General features: G+C 45.4%; 1 protein-coding gene across 2 annotated transcripts in view; it reads right to left on the bottom strand.

Annotated features, from left to right (window-relative positions):
- The window catches only part of TGFBR1 (transforming growth factor beta receptor 1), a 34,217-nt gene extending 32,086 nt beyond the window's left edge, over positions 1–2,131 (bottom strand). The window contains exon 1 of one of the 2 annotated variants that reach the window (XM_053976151.1): positions 1,991–2,131. In XM_053976151.1, coding sequence (XP_053832126.1) covers positions 1,991–2,078 — 88 coding nt within the window. In that variant the 5' untranslated portion in view covers positions 2,079–2,131. Of the gene's footprint in view, positions 1–1,325; positions 1,357–1,990 lie in introns of those variants that run through there. The other variant, XM_053976160.1, reaches the window with a different exon arrangement.
- Positions 2,132–20,745: the final 18,614 nt, after the last annotated feature.

The following is a 20,745-nucleotide window of genomic DNA, read 5'->3' as shown; positions in this document are numbered from 1 at the left end:
TTTTACAAGCATTATGAAAACAGAAGGATCTTTACTTGTACTTTTAAATTTACTCCACCATAATAATCAGATTGCTATCTTTATTCGCAGTTAGAAGCAACTGTCTGAATGCAAGAGTTTCCAAGTGGTGACTTCCCAGAACTTAGAAGACTAGACTATGGCCTACACAGTGAAAACCAGAAAGCTTATTTTCAGACTCTGTCTTAAAAATTAAGGCTGTTCTACTGTTCAGCTAGCTGCTGGGATTCATTACATGCCTGACCTCTGTATAAACCGTATCGCAAGATGACTCATCCACATAGTAACATCAGCACATTGCACAACAGCCCCAGTAGAAGCAATCAGAAATTGCTCAACTTCTGTCAACCCACAATAAGAAGTACCAGTAGCCAAATCATACCTTGAACTACTTTATCAACTTAGACCACAATGTTCAGGCAAATTAACTGCCTTACCCATACCAGGGCCTCTGGATGAGTTATGGATCAGGAACCCTGGATTCCTCCCAGTTCCACTGAACAGAGAGGATTTCTCTTTTTTTAAACAGAAGGCAGCACACCACCACTTCCACCTGTAAGGTTTTGTATGGAAGTCTGTTGCCTTGTTTTCACACAAAGCTTTTAGACTTTAATTTCATGCCTTAGATTAAGGGAAAACTTTTGATTGATGGGAGGCATTAAAAGGGAAAAAGTTCAAAGCTCAAATTGAACTAAAATTTCCTTCAACATCGAAATTGAATGTGTTACATAAGAAAACTTTAATAATTTAAAGCCTGCTGCACCTTTTCAAGAATACAAGAACAACCCATGGGTAACTTAAACTTATTTCAGTGTGTCCACAACAGAGATCTTGCATCGCCTTCAGTAAGAATATGGGTGATTAACACTACATGTTAATACAGCAAGTGATGCTTTAAATAACTTTTTTTTTTCAGCATGACTACCATTTTAGACTGAATTATGGTATAGATTCAGACTGAGGGATGTCTCAAAGCTGTAACTGAAAAAGTTGTGGTGGTTCTCCACTTCCTCTTTAAAATCCAAAGCAATATACAATCCATTAGGCCATATGTCCCAAACTGCTACCCGCAGAACAACCTGCACATTTAAAAAAACCAAAACGAAAAAAGAAAACTACCCAAATCTTCCATTTATGAATGCTGTCAAGCACTCCAATGTTTCATGCATTAGCTCTGCAACAGCACAGCTCTGATATCAAATCTCTCTCGCAAAAAAAACCACAGGTACAGGAGACTGGAGGAACACAACTGTTTTGCTGTACAGTATTCACCCAAAGATTTAATTTCCACACGGCTCGATCCTCACCGAGCACACAGGCGAGGGCGTCCTGGACCAAAACTTCACCTGTCCCTCCACCGCCGTGACAGCAGCACACGGTGCTCAGGCGTGCAGCACTGCAGGGGCAGCCCCTTGCCACCTCCGCGACGTGGGACATTCAACACGTCTCTGCACCGACCCCTCCTCTCGGGCACCGCTACGAGCGCCCTGCGGAGGCCAGGGGGCTGCCGCTCCTGCCGCTGCCGGCGCACCCCGCCCGGGAGCTCTCAGGAGCTGGCGGACAGATAGACGGGGGAGCTCCGGCAGCTCCAGGAACTTAAGTAGCCTTCGCGGGTCAAGACCACACACACCCACCCGGGCAGACATCAGGATACAAAGTTACCCCGGGCAGATACCGCCCGAAGCGCTGCTCAGCGGAAGTAGTGGTGGGGGCCAAGGTGAGCCCTCCCCGCCGCCCCTCCCGCGGAGTCGCCGCCGCTCTCAGCCAACAAAGGGCCGAGCGGTCCCCGCCGGGCTCGGACACCGGGGGTAGGTGACTCCGCCCCAGCCGGCCCCTCCGCCATGTTGTTGAAAGGAACCGGCGGGGACCCGCCGCCCCCCGCCGCTCTCCTCACGCACCCCCACACCCCACTCCGGACACCACCGCCGCGCCCGCTGCCTCCCTCCGCTCCCGCGCCCCCCTCCGCACTCACCACCAGCCGCGGGGCAGAGCAGCGCGGCCATAGCCAGGCACAGCAGGGCCCAGGGACGCCGCCGCGGCCGCCGAGCAGCCACCGCCATGTCCCGGCCGCGACTCCCCGGAGCCGGGACCCGCCTCGCGACGCGCGCCCGCTGCGCCCGCTCCGCCCGCCCAGGGACCGGCGCGGCGCTCCCACTGCGTGCGCCCTCCCGGCCCGTTCCGGCCGCGAATGCCGCCGACGAGACGGCGGCGGCGCCGCCTGATTGGTCGCCGCGCCCCAGCCCCGCCCCCCGGCGGCTGCGGGCAGCCCCGACAACAACAGGCGGCGGGAGCGGGTCGCGACCTGCGCCGTCGAGGGGCGGGGCGGGGCGGGGCGGGGCGGTGGCGATCGCGCTCCCTCCCGGCGGGGCCGGGCCGGCGGGAGGGCGGCCGCTCTGTCCCCTCGCCGCGGCTCCCGAAGGGACTCGAGTGGCGGGCTTGGAGTTTCTCTGCGTCCGGGTGCTGCGAGAGCGCTCGGGCGAGCGGCTGAGGCGCTGCCAGCAGCGAGGAGGGAGGGCTGGCAGCGCTGTGTTGCGGAGTCCCGGGGGCACCGGCTCCGCTGGAAGGCAGGTGCGGGAGCCTGTGGGCAGCCCTCGAGTTGCCGCCGGAGCGGAGGAAAGGAGCGGTAGCGGAGGAATTTCTCCTTTTGGGAGGCGCTGCGAGTGGGCAGGCGGAGCGTGCGGAGCCCCGGGCCGGTCGCTGCGGGGCCGCAGCACAGGGGCAGCTCCCGCTCCTTCCCCGCCCTCCCGCTCCTTCTCCGCGCACGTACCAGCTCCCGGCGGCACAGGACAGCCCGGCGCTCCCGCGGCCAGTCCTGCGGCCGCTCCGCCATCCTGGAGCGGAGAGTTTGCCGTCCCGCATCAGCAGGAGCCACAGAGCTGAGCCCACAGGCTTTGTCCCCATGCGAGGGAAGAGCGGTGCCAGGCGACAGGTGTAGCTGCCAGCTTATTGCACGTAACTTCAGGAGTTAACTGGGAATCGCAAGCAAACTCGTGCAGTCCAAATACCCGTCTGAGGTACACCTTGAATCTTAAAACCTGGGGCAACTAGGATGTACCTCGTGAGGAAAATGACCGTGACTGAGGTTGTTACTTCTATCCACCGCTTTATTAGCTTTGCGTGGATTGCAGAGCAAGAGGAGAGGCTCTCCTCTTCCCTCTTGGGATCAGGTAACCATTCTCCCTCCCAGCAGTTACATGCTTGCTCTGGGAATCCACCCACCCCTCCCCAGCTCCATTATCTGACTATTGTGTCCAGATCCTGAATCAGTTCAGAGTCTCTCAGCATATGCCTTTATACTCCCTTTGTTGCTTGTTTTGCATGCAGTGTGACCCTCCCGTCATAGGCCAAGTCACAAAGATCACAGGTGTTTTTCCACGTTACTTGAAGTTGCTCTTGCAAGCCCCCTGCCTTTTCCAGATGGTGCCTTCCCAGCTCACAGTGCTCAGGACACCACCCTTCCCACTCCCCAGAACCACATTCACTGCCATGGCACACTGATCTGCTGCCTCCCTTTTACTAGCAGTTGTTCAGCCAACACTGCTTTTATAAAAAGTCTTGTTTCTCCTACAGTACACTTCACCTGGATAAGAATCTTGATAATGTTCAAAGTGAGGTAAATATTTATTAATTAATTATCTTTCCATTTCTCTCTGAACAATGATCAGTGTCATGCATAAACATATCCTAGTTATATTTTCTGTCACAAAATAACATTTTAATGACATGCAGTTCATGACAGATGTTGAACCAAATGTCTGGATTTGATATAGATTCATGCTGTAATGAACTACTGAAGCTGACAACACCAGGCAAACATGTTCATAGTTATCCATACATAGAAATATTTAGAGTGCTAATCCTCAAATAAATATATTAGCATCAGAAAGAAACACTGAAGCACTCAGTTAAATTGCTCAAATCCCAACACTTCTTTTAAATTCATATAGAGCATTGAAACTATAAAATAAGAAAATTATACTCAGGGGAAAAAAAATCCACTATTCATTTCTCCATTGCAGATCTCCTGAGTTTAGGGATGGGTCACAGACTATATCTCTGAAGGAAGGCAGAGAGCAGTAAGCAGAGCATGGTGAAGGATTTCTTTTCAGGGCTACAAGTTCAGTTCTATGGGGAACATTTTGAATTAACATCCTGAGTGACATTTGGCTGACAGACACAGAAAAATTAAAATAAATAAATAACTTGCTGGTATCAACTCACCAGCTGAGACGGATTTAGGTCCAACAGTGCCAACTACAAAGGAAATGGTTTTTTGCCAGGCTCCACTCTTCTTCCATATCACTCATGAGGTAAAGACCACTACAGAAGAAATACCTAAAATTATGTCATCCCCTGTCCTGATGCCTGGGTACCTCTCTCTGATCGTATGTACGTTAGATTTAAAAGCCAAAGTAAACGTGGACAGAAGCAAAGCTACCAAAATGGGTTCTGCATGTCCAGAATCTCCCCTTTTCTTGCTATGTTTCCACGTGTCCAGTTTCTTAGGACTGCTGCTTCTGGTCTTGATTAAGGTGGGGTCTAAGAACTTCTGATTATGATACAGACTCTTGATATTCAATGGCTCTGGTAGACATTTGGGTCTTGTTCTTGTTGGCACCTTCCCCTGTTAGCTCCCCCTTATCACTGTAAGATTCATCCTCGTGTTTTTCTATCATCTTTCTTCCACTGTTACTTCTGCTGTAAGTTCCCCTTTTCCAATACTTAGGTCTTCCCCTTCCTTGTTATGAGCTTCATAACTGCTTCTGGTGCAGCAGAGGGTTTGCTCATCTGGGCAGTACCTGGCATCTTTAGGAGGGCTGTAGGAGAGGTACTGGGATTCGCTGGTTGAAATGAGAAGTAATTCATGTTACATGCCCTGTTTGGTAACAACAAAATCTGCCTTTGTTTTTGCTATACAAAATGGAGCAATTAAATAAAAATTACAAAAAAATGATGGCCTAAAAAGATTTAAATCACTGGTTCCTCCCTATGTCTGCAAACAAATTGAATGCCAGTCCAAAGAGGGTGAGGACATCTTGATGCTTGCATCTTATTATTTTCATCCTCTAAACATGCTAGTTAGTCAAGTGGGGCTAAGTCAGACAATGACACAGTCAGTGAAACAGTTTCCAAGATATGCTTTTCTGTAAAGTGACATTTTGCTTAAGGAGAAAATAACTGTTCTGTGATCATAGATTCTTCAAAATTGCAATAATTGCTTGGCCTTTTCCTGCTAAAGCATGAAAAAACAATTTCACAGTACAAATTTACCAATTCAATAGAAAACAATGCATGACCATTGTATGGTTATGACATTTTAACTGGATGAATTCAATATAATTTTTCAGTATTTCCTGTAAAGGAATGCTTGAAAGCACTTCTTATGAACTGCAGTCCTCAGTGCTTACTGAGGATGGAAATAATGTCACCAGTGGACATAATTAAAAGAACAGGCAAACCCCCCATTTTTCCTAGCCTAATTTTTCTAATAAACTAATGAATCTATAACATAATTATATTCTAATTATAGAATTATGCAACAGAAGTAGTATTTTTTTAATGCAAGGTAGAACACAAAGCAAGATGACACAGAAAAACAAAACTATCTGGATTTATGAGATTTGTTTAAATCATCAGATTGGTTGGACAGATTTGAAAAATCCTTGCTTTTTAGACTGAGTAAATCAAGTTATTACACAGGGAATATCTGCAATTTAAACACTGATTAATTTCTTTCTTCTGTACTAGAATGTGACAGTCATACACATGTGCAGCACCCACAGGGAGAGAGAATGAAATAATTGATCTTTACCTATTGCTGCTTTTATTTTCTGCAAGAATTATTATCATGAACACTTCATGTCATATGAACACTACTTATGGTTTTCTTTTCTCTTCTGGAAGATGGAAAACAAAAGAATTGCAACTGCATGAAAGTTTCAAATGGAACTCTGTACTACTGGAACTCTGTACTCCACAAAGTAAGAAACTATGTAGGGCATTAAAATAAAAGACATTTTGGAAAGGGACAAGTGGATAGAGAGACAATTATACAAACCAATTTGTTCTATAGGTTAGTCTTTGAGAAAGATCTATGATATGAATATTCTTGTATTATAAGCTGATTTTGTTCCAAAAATGGGCACCAATAAATATTTTTTTCCTTAGGTTTTAAAGTAAAAATATATGGAAGTGTGATAGGAAATAGTATTAATGGTGATGACTAAAAGTTTTATTTGTCTTTCAGTGTAAGAGGTACTGTATCAGGGTAATAAAGAATCTTTCTCTCACAAACAGTGTATGCACAATTAGTCCTAAAGCTATAAAAATGAAAGTGCTGCAAAACCTCAATTTTTACAGTTTTCTATCCATGGTAGGTAGCTAAATGTTATATTTGTTTGTTTGGAAGAACTATTCAGTGCATCATGATACTTACAAATTGCTTTGATCAATGGACTCAGCAAGAGGAAAAGTACCGAATGTGTAACATTTACCAAAATAGAATAAGTTATTGAAAAAAACCCAACATTGCCCTCCCACTTAGCTCTTGATTTTTCCAAACAGTTTTACTCAAACTGGCACAGAAAATATCAAAGTGCTTATTAGTGTGCAGTTTCTGTATGTACACAAACCAGAAAGTTTCACAAAGGCCTGTGATCTTTCTAAATCAGAGACAAGCAAAAAGAATCACTTTTTTGAAGTCACTGCTTTATAAAACACTCCGAATTTTTCCAAACATTGCCTGATTTGATTCATCAATGTTTCCAGAACTAAATACTGTGAGATCTTAGTAATTGAACACCAAGTTAATAATCTCCTTTAACTGAAGGGCAGTTACAGTTTAAGATGTATGAAGCCCTTTTTGCTTTTAATTCATTGTGGAACACTGTATATCCCAGACTTATGAGCTGGGCAGCCCAGCAATGCACCACATCGGGACGCAGCTGCTTGATCCCTGCAGCTAACACCCACCTTATCTCACAGATAATGGATTTGTGGACATGGCATAGTGTCCTAAGTTCTTTAAGCATATCTCAGGGACAAGAATAAAACCTCTTAAACCTGGTGTTCATTCCAGCTTGTAGAGTCCATCAGCTGCCAAACTTGTTTATTACATGTGTCCTGATGCAGCTTCAATTGAAAACAGGTATGATCTGTTCAAAGAGAGCAGTGTTGACTGTAAGTTTCCTTACAGAGAGATCTGTAAGGAGATCTGATTTATGCTGAAAATAGGGAAGATATGTATAGTCTGAGACATGCTGCTAAACGCAGCAGTGACTAGGAAGACTGGGTAGCTTAGAGATGACATCAACCATGTCTGGAAATTACTTGAGACCATTTGTCATTATCTGTTTGAAGGCCTTACATTGCTGAAGTAACTCTGTAACTCTGCTAACTCTGAACTGGCAGGGGCATCTCACCTACAACTACAGCAAAGGATACATGTGTTAAAGTAGCTCGTGTCTAATTATGAAAGGGTATTTCTTTTCCTGGGGCGGTATAGGTTTTGCTAGCTTGGACACTACTCATTCCAATTTGATGGTGAAAATAATAATGCATATAATTCTGCTGCTCAAGGAAAGTAATTTTCCTCCAGACACATGGACTCAGTTTTGCCTAGAGTGGGGAAGGAACACCTTTTGTAACCTACCAAAAGTTAATGTCTTTCTGGCAATGCACAGATCATGAGGCTTTCCTACTGTAATTCTTTGTGCACACATTAGCTGGCAGGCATCCTGTGGGCTTGACAAGCTTGATTTCTTCTTCCATGGAATAAAGGCTCATAGCAGACAAGAAACTTCCTAGAGCACGAAGTGGGAATTGTGATGACAAGCTGCTAAGACCTCAAAATTAGTTTTGGGATCTAGATCACCACTTGGATTAAATATCAGTTATCCTGAAAAAAAAAATTCAAAAAATCAAGTTTTTTAATAAAACTTTCACTTTGTTGTTAAAACAACATTTTGTTCATTAAAGTATAAACTTACAATAAAAATAAAATAAAAAAGAAAGAGACTAAAAAATAACATTTAATTAATTAACTAATTAAAATTAATAAAATAATATTTAATTCCTGACACTGATTTATTAACCCTGCAAACTGAAAATGAGAGAAAAGAGAGGTTCTTCTATCACATGCTATAGGAACTGCTTGCTTTGCTGCAGCTTTTCTAGACTTGATACATATTCCCCATCCACTCTCGTTCTTCAGTGCATGTGGCTCTAGGCTGCCTGAGGTGATAGCATTAAACTTTCTATCACAGTTCAGGTTATACAAGGTTGTTTCAAAATCCTGTTGCTGTGGTCTTTCTAAGCAGTACTTTCTGTAAGTTTTCACTTGTTCATTTCAAACCAATAGCTAGAATTCACTCTAAAGGTGCTGTACCTTGAGCAGTCCCAAGAAAATGGTATGCAATTTTTTTTGTAATGTGTTCTAAAAGGTGGTTTTTCCTTTAAATCAGGTAATAGAGTTTGTACCTACTCAGGAATAAAATCTGAAGAAGACAAAAATAGGCTAAATATTTATTTGAATAAAATGACAAATTATGCAGTGACAAGAAAGATGGTGGAAATAATTTGTAGAACTTCATTCTTTACCAGCTATTAAGTTTCTAACTGTTCTCCAAGAATATGTAGCTTTGAGATTGTGCAAGCCTTTGATTATTTCTACATTTCCAAGTGACAATATTAAAAGGGAAGATTTTTGACAACGGACCTATATAAAAATAATAATTCCTGCTGTTTTCAGGTCTGAATTAGCATGGGAATTCTGCTGAACAACATTTTTCTGGTTGCAAATAACAATCACTTCATTCTGTTTCTCAGAATGCTGTTTCTCTATTACAGCAGTCATTTTCCATCAGCCATATCCCTTGAGTGTAATTCTAAAGGCTGACTTTTACCCAAGAAGTCTTAGTAGTCTGGATACTAGATTGCTGAAGAAACTGTCTCTCTTGAGAATTTAAGCATGTTGAATTGAGATCCTAGATAAACGAATATCCTAGAACGTCTGCAATAGTAGTGGCAAAAATACTTTAATCACACCTGCACAGCACAACTCCCTGTTGTCAGTGATATTTAAAAGCAACTATTGCAAAAAAACCAAGAAAAATGCATTCCTAATTTAAAGACAGGATAATATTAAGGGGGAAATAAAGAGCATTTTAAATGAAGATCAGGAGCATGTCCATCATGGCACTGGATTATTCTGCCAAAAGAATATTAGAAATGATGGTAGTAAGTATATATACTTATTTGATGTAAAGAAGAGTAAAAGATGGGAAAGGAAAAGCCCTCTTTGGCAAGGAGATAATTTCAGTCCAATTAACTGGTCATGGGACTAATTTACCAATATTAATGATTGTATTGCAAGACAGAAAATGCAGAGCCCAAATAATGTTCAAAATTCAGTAGAGTAAAAGACTAGAGTATATATGTGTATTATTCTGTTGCAGTTTAGTTTTATAGAGGAGGTTACTCCTGTAGCTATAGTTGAAGCCATGAGAAGTCCAGATTTTCTTGAGAAGCTGAATGCTTTGTCTTTTTCCAGGATATATATTTCCTCAGAACTTTGCTGAAGGTCAAAGAGCTGTGTAAATATTACATTTTAGAGACTGGCTGGGACTCTTCTTTAAATAGAGTTTTAGTTTCCACTTGAATCAACTCTCAGAAATGGCTTGGCCCACAAACACACCAGAATTAGTTTGTTCTTACAGCCTGGCTAAGAAGAGATGGTTCCTAGCATTTGTAGGATAACTGGTCTCTGAGCCCGAGAGGCTATGGGATTCGGCCCTCCCTTCTGCTGACGCTTGCCCATATCTTATCCACAGGAACCAAATCAAAGAGCAAAATCAGAAAGGAACAAGTAAATTTTAGTTTGCAGAGTGTTTTTGATATATTGTGCTCTCTGTGGGGTTTCATGATTTTGAGGGTGGGCATAAGGAAGAATGCAGGACATGGAACACAAAGATGTTTGTGTCTGGTTGAACTGTCTTTAGTCTGTTTTAGCCTGGAACTGCATGTTAATCTATTCCACACTATCTGTCACCTACTCTAAAATGGACCCATTTATGTGGAGCTTTTCCTCCATGAGCAAATCAGGGACAGAATTGCATTCCTTTGGGCACTGCTCTGTTGCCACAAACATGAGATCATCCTTTCTTTTGGGCAACACCATGCCTTAGTCATGCCTTGATGAGTAATCCTAATTCTCTGGATATTGCTTTCCCATGAGCAAAATGAGGAAGAAACCCTGTGAAAAGGAAACTGCCATAGACCACTCGAGTCTGAAATGCAGTGTGTATTTGAACATTGCTATAAAAAAAACTGTAAAGGAATAATTAGGTCTCATCAGGTTCCTGTCCTGTTCTGTACTGTTCTAACTTTGTCCTGTAGTTAACTTCTCTGTATGGTTCCAAGTTGGCTTGAAAGGGACAGTCACAGCTGCCACTGGACTTTACTGATAATAATGAAGGACACTGACATATTTTCCCAGAAGTAGTGGAGTAGGTGGGTTGTTATCCTATTCTTCTCTTGCTTATGAACTAGAACTAACTTTGAAGCAGGCTCTAATTTTGTAAGAACAAAAGTCACTGCTCTACTTCTTTCCTTGACCAGCCTTTGATTAAAATAGGTTTCAGTAGTTTAGAAGTAACTTAATTTAGATGTAAGCAGCTAAAGTCTTACCACTGTAGCTTTTTTACAGTTGAGTGCTTAAGTTCTCTGCACAATGTAGAGAGAAATACTTAAAAATTAATAGAACGTTTTGAAACAAGATTGCCTAAACTTCAATCTCTCCACACAGTTAATAGATTCTATATAGAATCAGGGTATTCCTGCAGAAGTATTCCTAGGAACTGTTACAGTTTGACACATTATTCTAGTGGAAAACACGGGTTTAATGCCCAAGTAATTTATGCTCACAGACTTTATTTGCAAGACTAAGGATATTTGGAGTGCTATTCTTTCCTACTGGAACTACTTCAACAGCTCTGGATTCCTATTCATGAACTACAGAAAGATTCTTGCTGAAGTGTCAATGGCAGCACAGTTGCCCATGGATGTCTTACCTGTGGACAAGGAGAAATTAGAGGACCATGAATCTTGGACATGGATACATAAATTCTTTTCATCACTGTGTTTGACATTTATCAGATTCAATTGGGTTGCCCTTCACAATCACCTCGTCCTGGTTCACTCTCCCTTTTATAGCTCTGACTGTAGCCACTGTTATTTACTGCCTTCAGATTTGCTTTAATAGAACCTATACAGAGCTGATAATTCTGTATCTCCATCTAGCTTCTCATTCATAGAGTTCACCACCACTTCAGAACATTATTATTCTTTCTCCCCAGTCCTTTCGACTTGTCTTACCCTGCTGCCTTCCCACCTTATGTCTTACTGAGTATGCCAGTAAACAGGACACCGCTGTGACTATTTTGATCCCTCCTCTAGATTATTCATCAGTTTCCCTGAGCTTTTCTCCTGGTGATGAGCAATTGGGTTTTTGTAAGAAAGATACTGTGATTCAGTAACTTTGATGGAATGAGTAGGTTATTACCTGTCATTATATAGCACTCGATTGAGAACAGGACTTTGCTAATGTGTGCCCAAGGTTTTTAGTGTCCTCTGATTTATCATCAATAGCTAGGCTGGGAGAGTTGACTTTCTTTAAAAGAAAAAAAAGCATGCATATTAGGAGGTGACTGAGTTAGATGTTGCTAACTCATCTTGCTTCTCTCCCTCAACCTTTTCTTTGTCAGAACAGAGATTTTCCATCAGGAGATAAATTTTGAGAGGCCCAGCCACAAATTTATTCTGACTTTGGTGGCAGTTACCTCTATCCATCAGCTGGACACTTTCCTGACCTAACAGAAAAGAATCACAGCACATAATACCGACTTCTTGCCTTCTTAAGATGGAGGTGTAGACATCTGAGCACACTGAGGCACCTTCAGTTTGTTTGCCTGCAATTTGAGAAGATTGAGCTTTGAAGTTAGCTTAGCTGTACTTTGAGCAGGAGTTGGATTAGATGACCTTCTGAGACCGTTTCCAATCTAAATTATTCTATTATTATAAGACATATCAAGCTACAGTAAAGTGAGGAGAGAGATAGTGAATAAACATTTAACTATAAATCTTGATGAATTCTGGCTTTTAATAAGTATTCTTTTTAAACTTTTGAATAACTGTCTGTATGTCCATTTCTGATTCAGGTGGAATAATGCACAACATCAGTTTTGGCTGGATTTTAAGCCTTTGCACAAATAGCAGTCCTATGTCTGCTCTTTTAAATTTATGTAAGCTTTATTTGGATGAAAATGAAGATCAAGATGGGAATTCTGCATGATGAAAACCCTTTTAAATACACCCCCCCCACACACAGTTTAAGCTGTGTCAGTGGTATATGTTTTAATTACTCAGATCATCTTTGCCATAGCAAATTTTCGTGTGCTCTTCCAAACTCTTGAGCCAATTAGCTTCTGTATATTGGTTTTGGCTCTGGATATCTCAGCAAAAGAGGCAAACAGTCTCAGGATATGTTTAAAAGACCTTAGCTTGTGAGTGTATGATGTCAAAATTGATGTGTCTTCCTGATATAGACTACCTCCAAATCCTGGATGTTTGAGATCGAGAACAGAAAATGTCCAAGATAAATTTGTGATTTAAGAACAGCTTTGCTATAATGACAGAGAAACTTTGCCAAGTAACAGTGTGGGGAAAAGCTGCTGAGAGCAAGTCAGTTTCTTACTCTGTAGGCAGAAACAATGGCAATGAAATACAATAGTGAATTCTTCTGAAATAACCTGTTCACAGATGTACCCTAGGGACTTCCCCAACACAGGGACTTGTGAAGGTTCAGAGCCCACTGCGTTACACCTTCTTGGAAGGTAACTTGGACTTCAAAATAATGGGATCAACAAACTGGAAATTGCTTTGATGAAGCTGATGAACAATTCTCAATTCACTCCTGAAAAAAGGAAATTATATGACTTTGGGTTTGGTTTTGGTCAACATTACAATAAGAATTTAGTCAACACAAGATTTCAAACACACCACTCATTCTACCCTAATATGGTATAGGATCAAGGGATGCAGTCTCACATTTCAAAGTATCAGGGAGGCTTCTTGTAGGCTAGCTGAAAGGGTGTTGGGATGATTCTAAGAAGTCATGTTTTGTGTCTCAGGTGAACCTAAGCACACCTCCAGACTCTGAAAAGTCACTGAGAGGATGCTGCTGACCCTAGAATGGGAAGCTGTTCAGTAGTCCTAACAGGAAGGCTGTGCACCAGCTGGGGTAAAGCACATAAACAAATGTCTTGTGTTGCCCTGCTTGCTATTGAAGGCATCATGGCAGTAGTTATCAGCTGTACCAGGGTGACTGTACCAGTAACCTTTAATTCTCAGGTGTTTGAAACATCCCAGCTCTGTGAACAGTCAATCCATGCTCTAACCATTGTGCTCACCAGTGTTGAAAGAGGTGAGGATAATGGAATGGCACAATATATCTGTATACAGCTTGAGAATGTTTGTGTAGGATAATGATGGCTTTAGGGGGTGCCCTGAATGAATGCAGTCTGGACAGGGGGTGAATGGTTAATGTTTGCAGAAGGAATGTGTATTATTAAATTTGGCAAAAAGACATGAAGAACCATCGATGTGTGTTTTGTGGGCAATCAGACATGTGTCCTGCAGTCCCTCTACAGGCTTTCAGTGGCATGAGGACTCCAGTTAGCCCTGAGACCAAGCACAACACTTAAGTACCTGTGAGTACAATTAAATCTTTCTATTCCAGAATAGGGTGGCTCTTTCAGACTATCTCCAAGAGTAGCTCCTGGCACATGCTGTCCCTGCAAATCATCCCCTAAAGAAGTGGCTGGAGGGGTTACAAATGGCACTGACCAGAACTGAGTAAGGGAACAGTTCAGCTGTCAGTCAGATGTGATATTTCTGCTAATAGCTCTGCCTTGACTGTGATAATTTTCTAGTACAGTGTTAGCCTTGGGGATGAGACTAGCCACATTTGAAACCTTGAGGCCTGCAATGTGAAAATATATAACTGTAGAGCACAGCTAAAGACTGGCAAATAATTTTTGGATGTTAAAACCAACCCATCTAACTCAGTGGGGAGATAATGTTATTCCAATACCAAACATATTCAAAGTGCTCAATACAAAACTTATCTTTCTTGCAGAGGCAATGTCATCATCATCCTGGCTTGAATTTGAATGTGATCTTAGGTACTTCTTGTAAGGTCCAACAGGGCTGTCACCCCCTTTTCTGCTGAAGCATTACTAGTATCCCTGAGACAGGCTGAGGGAAGGTTATAAGTCACCTCCAATCAACACCAGGGTGTGATGCTGAATTGATTTAGTATGTATGTTGTGGCTTAACCTTGACTGGCAACTCAGCCCCACACAACTGCTCGCTTACTTCCCTCAGGGTGGCATAGGAGAGAGAACTGAAAGAGTAAAGATGAGAAAACTCATGGGTTGGGTTTGATAGATAAAACAAAACCCACACACACAAGCAAACCAAAACAAGGAATTAATTAACTTCTTCTCTGATTTTTGGGCATTGTTAAACCATACCCAGGAGAGCAGGGCTGGAATGGAATGGTGGAATGGTGACTTGGGATGACAAGTGACATTGCTGGAATTATTTCCCCTTCCTGCTTTTCCCCCCCATTTTATGTGCTGAGCATGATGCCATCTGATATGGAATATCCCTGTGGTGAACTGTCCCAGCATCTACTCTCAACTTCTTGTGCACTCCCAGCTGCCTCGCTGGTGAGAGGCAGAAAAGGCCTTGGCTCTGTGTAAGCCCTAACCAGCAAGAACGAAAACATCTCTGTGTTAACAGCATACAGCTAAAACACAGCTCCATACCAGCTACTGTGAAGAAAATGAACTCTACATCAGGCAAACTGGCACCATGTAGAAATTCCCACAGCCTGTGCTGTCTGTAATTTCATTACTCTCTTTTGCCCACACCGGATGAAGAGATGTTCTGACTTTGTGTTCCCTCTCCCCTATACAAAGTCTACTACTGATGGAGCTGTGACATCCACTCTGGGTGCACCTCCACGTTAGGCTGTGTGTACATAGAGCCTTTAATTAGGAACATTAGGAGTAGAACAGGGTGGAGTTATGGTGTTTTGTTTTTGTGTTTTTTAATATGGATACAGTGGAAGGGAATATGGTAGGAAAAATTTGAGATTAACTGGTAACAGTGGAAATTGCACGAAGGTGCAGAATAGGCCTTTTAAGGTGCAGCAAATAGCAGCCCTCTGACAGGTTAAAGCATCAAAGTAGTTAAGTAGGTGTTATTCTAAAAGTATGTCTATCTCTGGGCAGCTACTGTTGAAGCATTAAGGAGAGAGAGCACTGTTAGAGTGCAGGCTCAAATTATGTATCAGACCAGCAAATAAAAGCCAAACCTTAATCAGATTTTTTAAAAGATGCATACATGGCATTAGACCCAGTATACCAAAATTAAATTCCAATTCCAGCACCTAATTTTTTAAAAGTCTAGAAGACAGGTTCTCTTCTCCAAGACAGTACTGGAGTGAAAACAAGACTTGCAAGTATTAATGCAGAAGTAATACCTAAATCTCAATGTCAAAGAAAAGGAGCTATGGAATCTTCCAGGCAGGACGTACTGCAAGTTGTTCTGCCTTCTTACACTGCACAGCTCAGAAGCAAGGCTGGCAGTCTTTGGTTACACCAAAACAAGTTTTGTTAATTGTCAGTCCCTTAAGATGTACATGCTGCACTGCAGAAACTCACAGGTTTGGCTAATTATAACAGCAATGGGAGGAGAAACTGCTCCTCTCGCTGCAGTTCTTCTGGGCAGAGCAGCATGCTACTGATAGGTGGAAACATGACATGGTTTGTGATTGCACAGAGAAAAGATCCCTGAACTGAGAAGGGCAAGAGACCTGTGTTGCATCCTGGGATTGGGTTTTAGGGGTTCTTATTTGTGTTAGCTAGCCAAGTCCTGTGTACCCCTGCGCTTCCCCCGTGTTGTTCCCCACCGCGGTTTCTGGTCCCAGGCTGCCTGCAACCAGATCTTCCCCCTCTGCCGCTCCTGTAACCAGCCCCCCGTCTGGCCCCGGGAAACCCCGTGCTGGCCACCCCAAGCCACACAATCCCACTCAACCCGAGGCTCGGTGCCTGCCCCTGCGGGGTTCTCTAGTTGGTCGCTGTTGCTGGCGTCACCGCCACGGCAGCCACTTCTATTGGATGGCAGGCCCTGGATCCTCTCGCCCCACCCCTCTATAAAACCCTATCCCACCGGCACCCAGGCGCCATTTTCTCCCATGAGAGTGCTGGGAGCAGTCACGTCTTTCCATCTAACCGCGCCACGTGACCAATAAACCGTTCCTGCCAAGCATGGAGTAAATGGACAAATTCCTTACCTCTTTACCGGATCCCTAGCGCACGGTAACAGAGGCTGGCCAGCCCACGCGCCTGAGACACGGAACCATGTCCGAGAACCCGCGGCAGCAAACCCCGGCAGCACGTGGAAGCTACGCCACAGCTGGGTTCCCAAGAGCCGCGTGCAGCCGGGGAGAGTGAAAACCCACGCCGCAATTGGCGCCCGAACATGGGGCCGAGGCCAGTGCTCAGCTGATCGCGTGGACGGAGGTTCACCGCGGAGCTCCAGAAACAGCACTGGGAACCGCCGCCACCGGCCTGGGGCCGCGTGCCGCCGCCAAGGGGGGAGCGCCGCCGCCAAGCCAGAGCGGGCAGCGGTCCACGCCGGATCACCGCTCCGTGCTGGATGGAAACCGAGAGCAGGGGCTCTCCAAAGTACGTCAGTGAAGTCTCCATCGCCCACGGGGGACCAGACAGTGTGCCCTGTGTGGGACAGGAAGTGCAAACTTTCGCAGCCAAGAGGGCAGCAGAAAGGACACTTCTTGGGACTCCCAGACCCTGGTGGCATCTTTCCTTTGCAGAGATTTCAGTCTGGTAAGTATTAGTCGTGGAAACGTGTCCAGCTAATACGGGGAGGGCTGGCCGTGTTCCCGAGGTTGGGACGTGCGGCGCGCAGCACAAACAGCAGCCGCTGGAGTCGCCTGCATTTTTTTGCCTTTTTTTCTTTTTTACTGCCCCAAGGGTGAGGTGGGTTGGGTGGAAGAAGCATGGGGACCGTGCTATCTGCCCAACAAAAGGAATTTTATTCCCAAGTTAAGGAAATCCTTTCGGTGAAGGGCCCCTACCCAAAAAAATTAGTTAAGAAATTTGTCTGGTGGTTGTTCTTTGCTTTCCCCCGTCTGTCTACCGAGGACGCGCGCAAAATAGAATTTTGGGAGCAAGTGGGAAAAAGGCTAGCAGAGGGGATAGGTAGGGATCCCTCCATAGACGACAGCTTCCCTAAATTCCATTTGTTGATCTCAGATGTGGTGAAGTCAGACCCCATGCGAAACTCGGTTGGGGAAAGGAAAGAACCATCCAGAAAATCTGTTCCTCCGCCTGAATCCGTTTCCCCATCCCCTTCTCCTACCCCTTCTTCCCCTAACCCGGGGGGGCGAGGGGGGCACCCTGTCAATCTGAGATGCAGGGCAGCTCCACAAACGTGGACTGTGCTCCTGGCTCTCCCAAGCCATCCTGGTGTCCCCACCTTAGCGAGATTGGTCGATTCGCTGAGGCCACGACCTTAAACCCCTTTTCCAATCCCTTTTTCCCAGTTGAAAATCCCAGTTTTGGCGCTATCCCATGCAGTTCTGTTTCTTTAAACCCCTTTCTTTGTTCTTCTGAGGAGGCCGAGGCCACGTGGTTGATCCCTTTGTCTTCCCAAGATGAAGGGCAGCCACGTGGCCGGGTCTCTTCTTCCCACAACCCCTTTCTGTCCTTTGTTCTCGGTGTCCCCGCCTTTGACCCAACCCCCACCTTCCTCCCTGTGGGCATGAGCGCCACCCCCTCGGGAGGTCAGGTTACTCCCTCACCCATTGTTCTCCCTCGTGTGGGTGTTCCCTCCAGTCCTTTGCATGTCCTCCCTGCTGAGTCATTGACCCCGCCCTCCTCCACCGGGGAGAGTTCTGCCATCTCCACCCCGCTGCCTGAGGGAGGCAGCCCCTGTCCTGTTCCCTGCACCCGGTCCCCATCTTCCCATGGATCCCGGAGATCCGGGCGGGAGGGAAGAGGGGGGAGGGAGGAGCGGGGACCCCTACCCCCATTTTCCCATGGGTCCCGGAAATCCGGGCGGGAGGGAAGAGGAGGGGAGGGGGGACGGGAACCCCTACCTCCAAGTTCCCATGGGCCCCAGACATCTGGGCGGGAGGGAAAAGGAGGCGGGGGGACTCGGAGCCCCTGCCTCCACATTCCCATGGTTCCCGGAGACCCAGGAACCATGGGAAGAGGAGGGAGGGGGGAACAAGAGCCCGCGACTCTGCAGTCCCATGGTTCCCGGAGACCCGGGAGGGAGGGAAGCAGGGGGAGGGAGAAGCCGATGTGGGTCTCTGAGCATTTTCCAGATTCCGTGGAACGGGTTGAGCTGACAGCTGAGAGGCATGTGGAGGGATCAGAGGTTCAGGACAAGTCTGTCCTGGAAGCGGCATCCATGAACACTGCTGCCTTGGATGCTGTGCCTCCAAAGAACACTGGTCCAAAGCAGCCTCCAGCAAGACGCCAGTGCTTCCACTGTGATCAGAGAGGACATTTTGTTGTTCAATGTCCATTTCTGGGCAGGGCACCCCCAGGGACAGTGGGAGTGGGGAGAGGGGGGGAGGGAGACCCCATTCCCCCAAAAAACTGAAGGAACAACGCGCACCTGCCTCGCATGAAGATAAAAGTAAGGCAGGCCACAGCACCTTAAGGGGAGCTGTGATTTATCAAGTAATTGTGCAGGTGGTAGTTCAAAATATCAGGGTGCCTTTGAGTGCGGCAGATGACCCCACCAATCGGGGGGTTGCATCAAACCGCAGGCGACGCAAAAGGAAAAAGGACCCTACGATCTCCTTAAAAAATGTTTTTCCCCAAAGCCCCAGGAAAACTTTCCAGCCACCCCAGTCTGTGTGTGTCCCAAATCCCCATGTTTGTAATAAAGTTGTCCCAGTTCCCCTATCCCCAAGCACCCAGGGAAGAACCACCCCAGCATCATCGCAGCAGGCCCTCTCCATCTGCAAAGGGCAGCCATTGCAGCAACTGAAACGCCAAGAGCAGAAACTGAGCGAAGATCAAGCAGCCATTCTTCTTTTTTATATTTTGAAAAAGAGGGAATTGTTGCATCCTGGGATTGCGTTTTAGGGGTTCTTATTTGTGTTAGCTAGCCGAGTCCTGTGTACCCCTGCGCTTCACCCGTGTCGTTTCTAACTCTGCGGTTTCTGGCCCCACTCTGCCTGCTGCCGGATCTTCCCCCTCTGCCGCTCCTGTAACCACCCCCCCGCCCGGCCCTGGGAAACCCCGTGCCTGCCACCCCAATCCACACGATCCCGCTCAGCCCGAGGCTCGGTGTCCGCCGCTGCGGGGTTCTCTAGTTGGTCGCTGTTGCTGGCGTCACCGCCATGGCAGCCGCCCCTATTGGCCAGCAGGCCGTGGATCCTCTCGCCCCACCCCTCCATAAAATCCTACCCCGCCGGCACCCAGGGGCCATTTTCTCCCATGCGAGTGCCGGGAGCAGTTGCGTCTTTCCATTGACCTGCGCCACGTGATCAATAAACCGTTCCTGCCAAGCACGGAGTAAATGGACAAATTCCTTACCTCTTTACCGGATCCCTAGCGCACGGTAACAGAGGCTGGCCAGCCCACGCACCCGAGACACAGAGCCGTGTCCGGGAACCCATGGCAGAAAACCCTGGCAGCACGTGGAAGCTACGCCACAGCTGGGCTCCCAAGAGCTGCGTGCAGCCGGGGAGAGTGAAAACCCACGCCGCAATTGACCTGCTGATTACTTACTCCTAACAAAACCAGTGGGCTAGATCAGGATATTGGGCTATTCACAATTCAGTGCAATTCGGACTGCTACATTGATTTTTTGTGCAGTTACTGTTTTCAATCTTGCTCTAGTTCTCTCTTGGTGATTACTTTGAATTCTTTGTTTCTTACACAGTTTCTTACCTGAATTAGCAGACATTCTTCCTCAAGTGCAGCTGACCTTTGTATCAGAACTGTGCTGAAAAAAAGTACTCTCCCTTGATAGAGAAAGCGAATTTATTCTTAAGTACTGGGCTAATTTTTTTCTCTGTCATATCCTTATTGAATATTATTTTTTCTTTTCAACTATACTAGGGAATCTAAAGAACATCACTGGTTTTGAAAAAAAAGTATGGGTTGTTGTAGTTTTCCCCAAGGGAAGCATCATCTTTCTAACAGGCCTCTCATGCCACTCTCTGGTAAAGGTATCTCGCTTGTCATGTGAACAAGCCTGTGAACTCAGCACCACAGCAGCCCAGGTGGTGTACAGTTCATGCTCTGTATTCAGTTAAATGGTGTGCAATAAATTGCTGTAGCCTGCAGATTAATCTTAGAAGTGAGAAGCAAACATGGGAGAGTTTTTTAGCAAATTATTGATGGTATTTAACCATTTCAGTTCCCTGCTAAGCTCTGTTCAGGATACAGAGATGGGTTAGCTCTGTGGAAGGACTGGCACGAAGATCTCTGGATGCATTTTGCTGGACCCAACTTAAACTCTAGCTCAGTATCTTCTAAAACCAGTATGTTTTTATTAGTTGTCTCTTGTCCCCCTTCACAGAGCTCTTCTGTGTGATCCCATGCCCCTGCTACC

This window comes from Vidua macroura, chromosome 1 (assembly GCF_024509145.1).
Source record: "Vidua macroura isolate BioBank_ID:100142 chromosome 1, ASM2450914v1, whole genome shotgun sequence".
Lineage (NCBI taxonomy): Eukaryota > Metazoa > Chordata > Aves > Passeriformes > Viduidae > Vidua > Vidua macroura.
The sequence above is the reverse complement of the archived record's forward strand: the minus strand, read 5'-3'. Positions and strand labels throughout refer to the sequence as shown.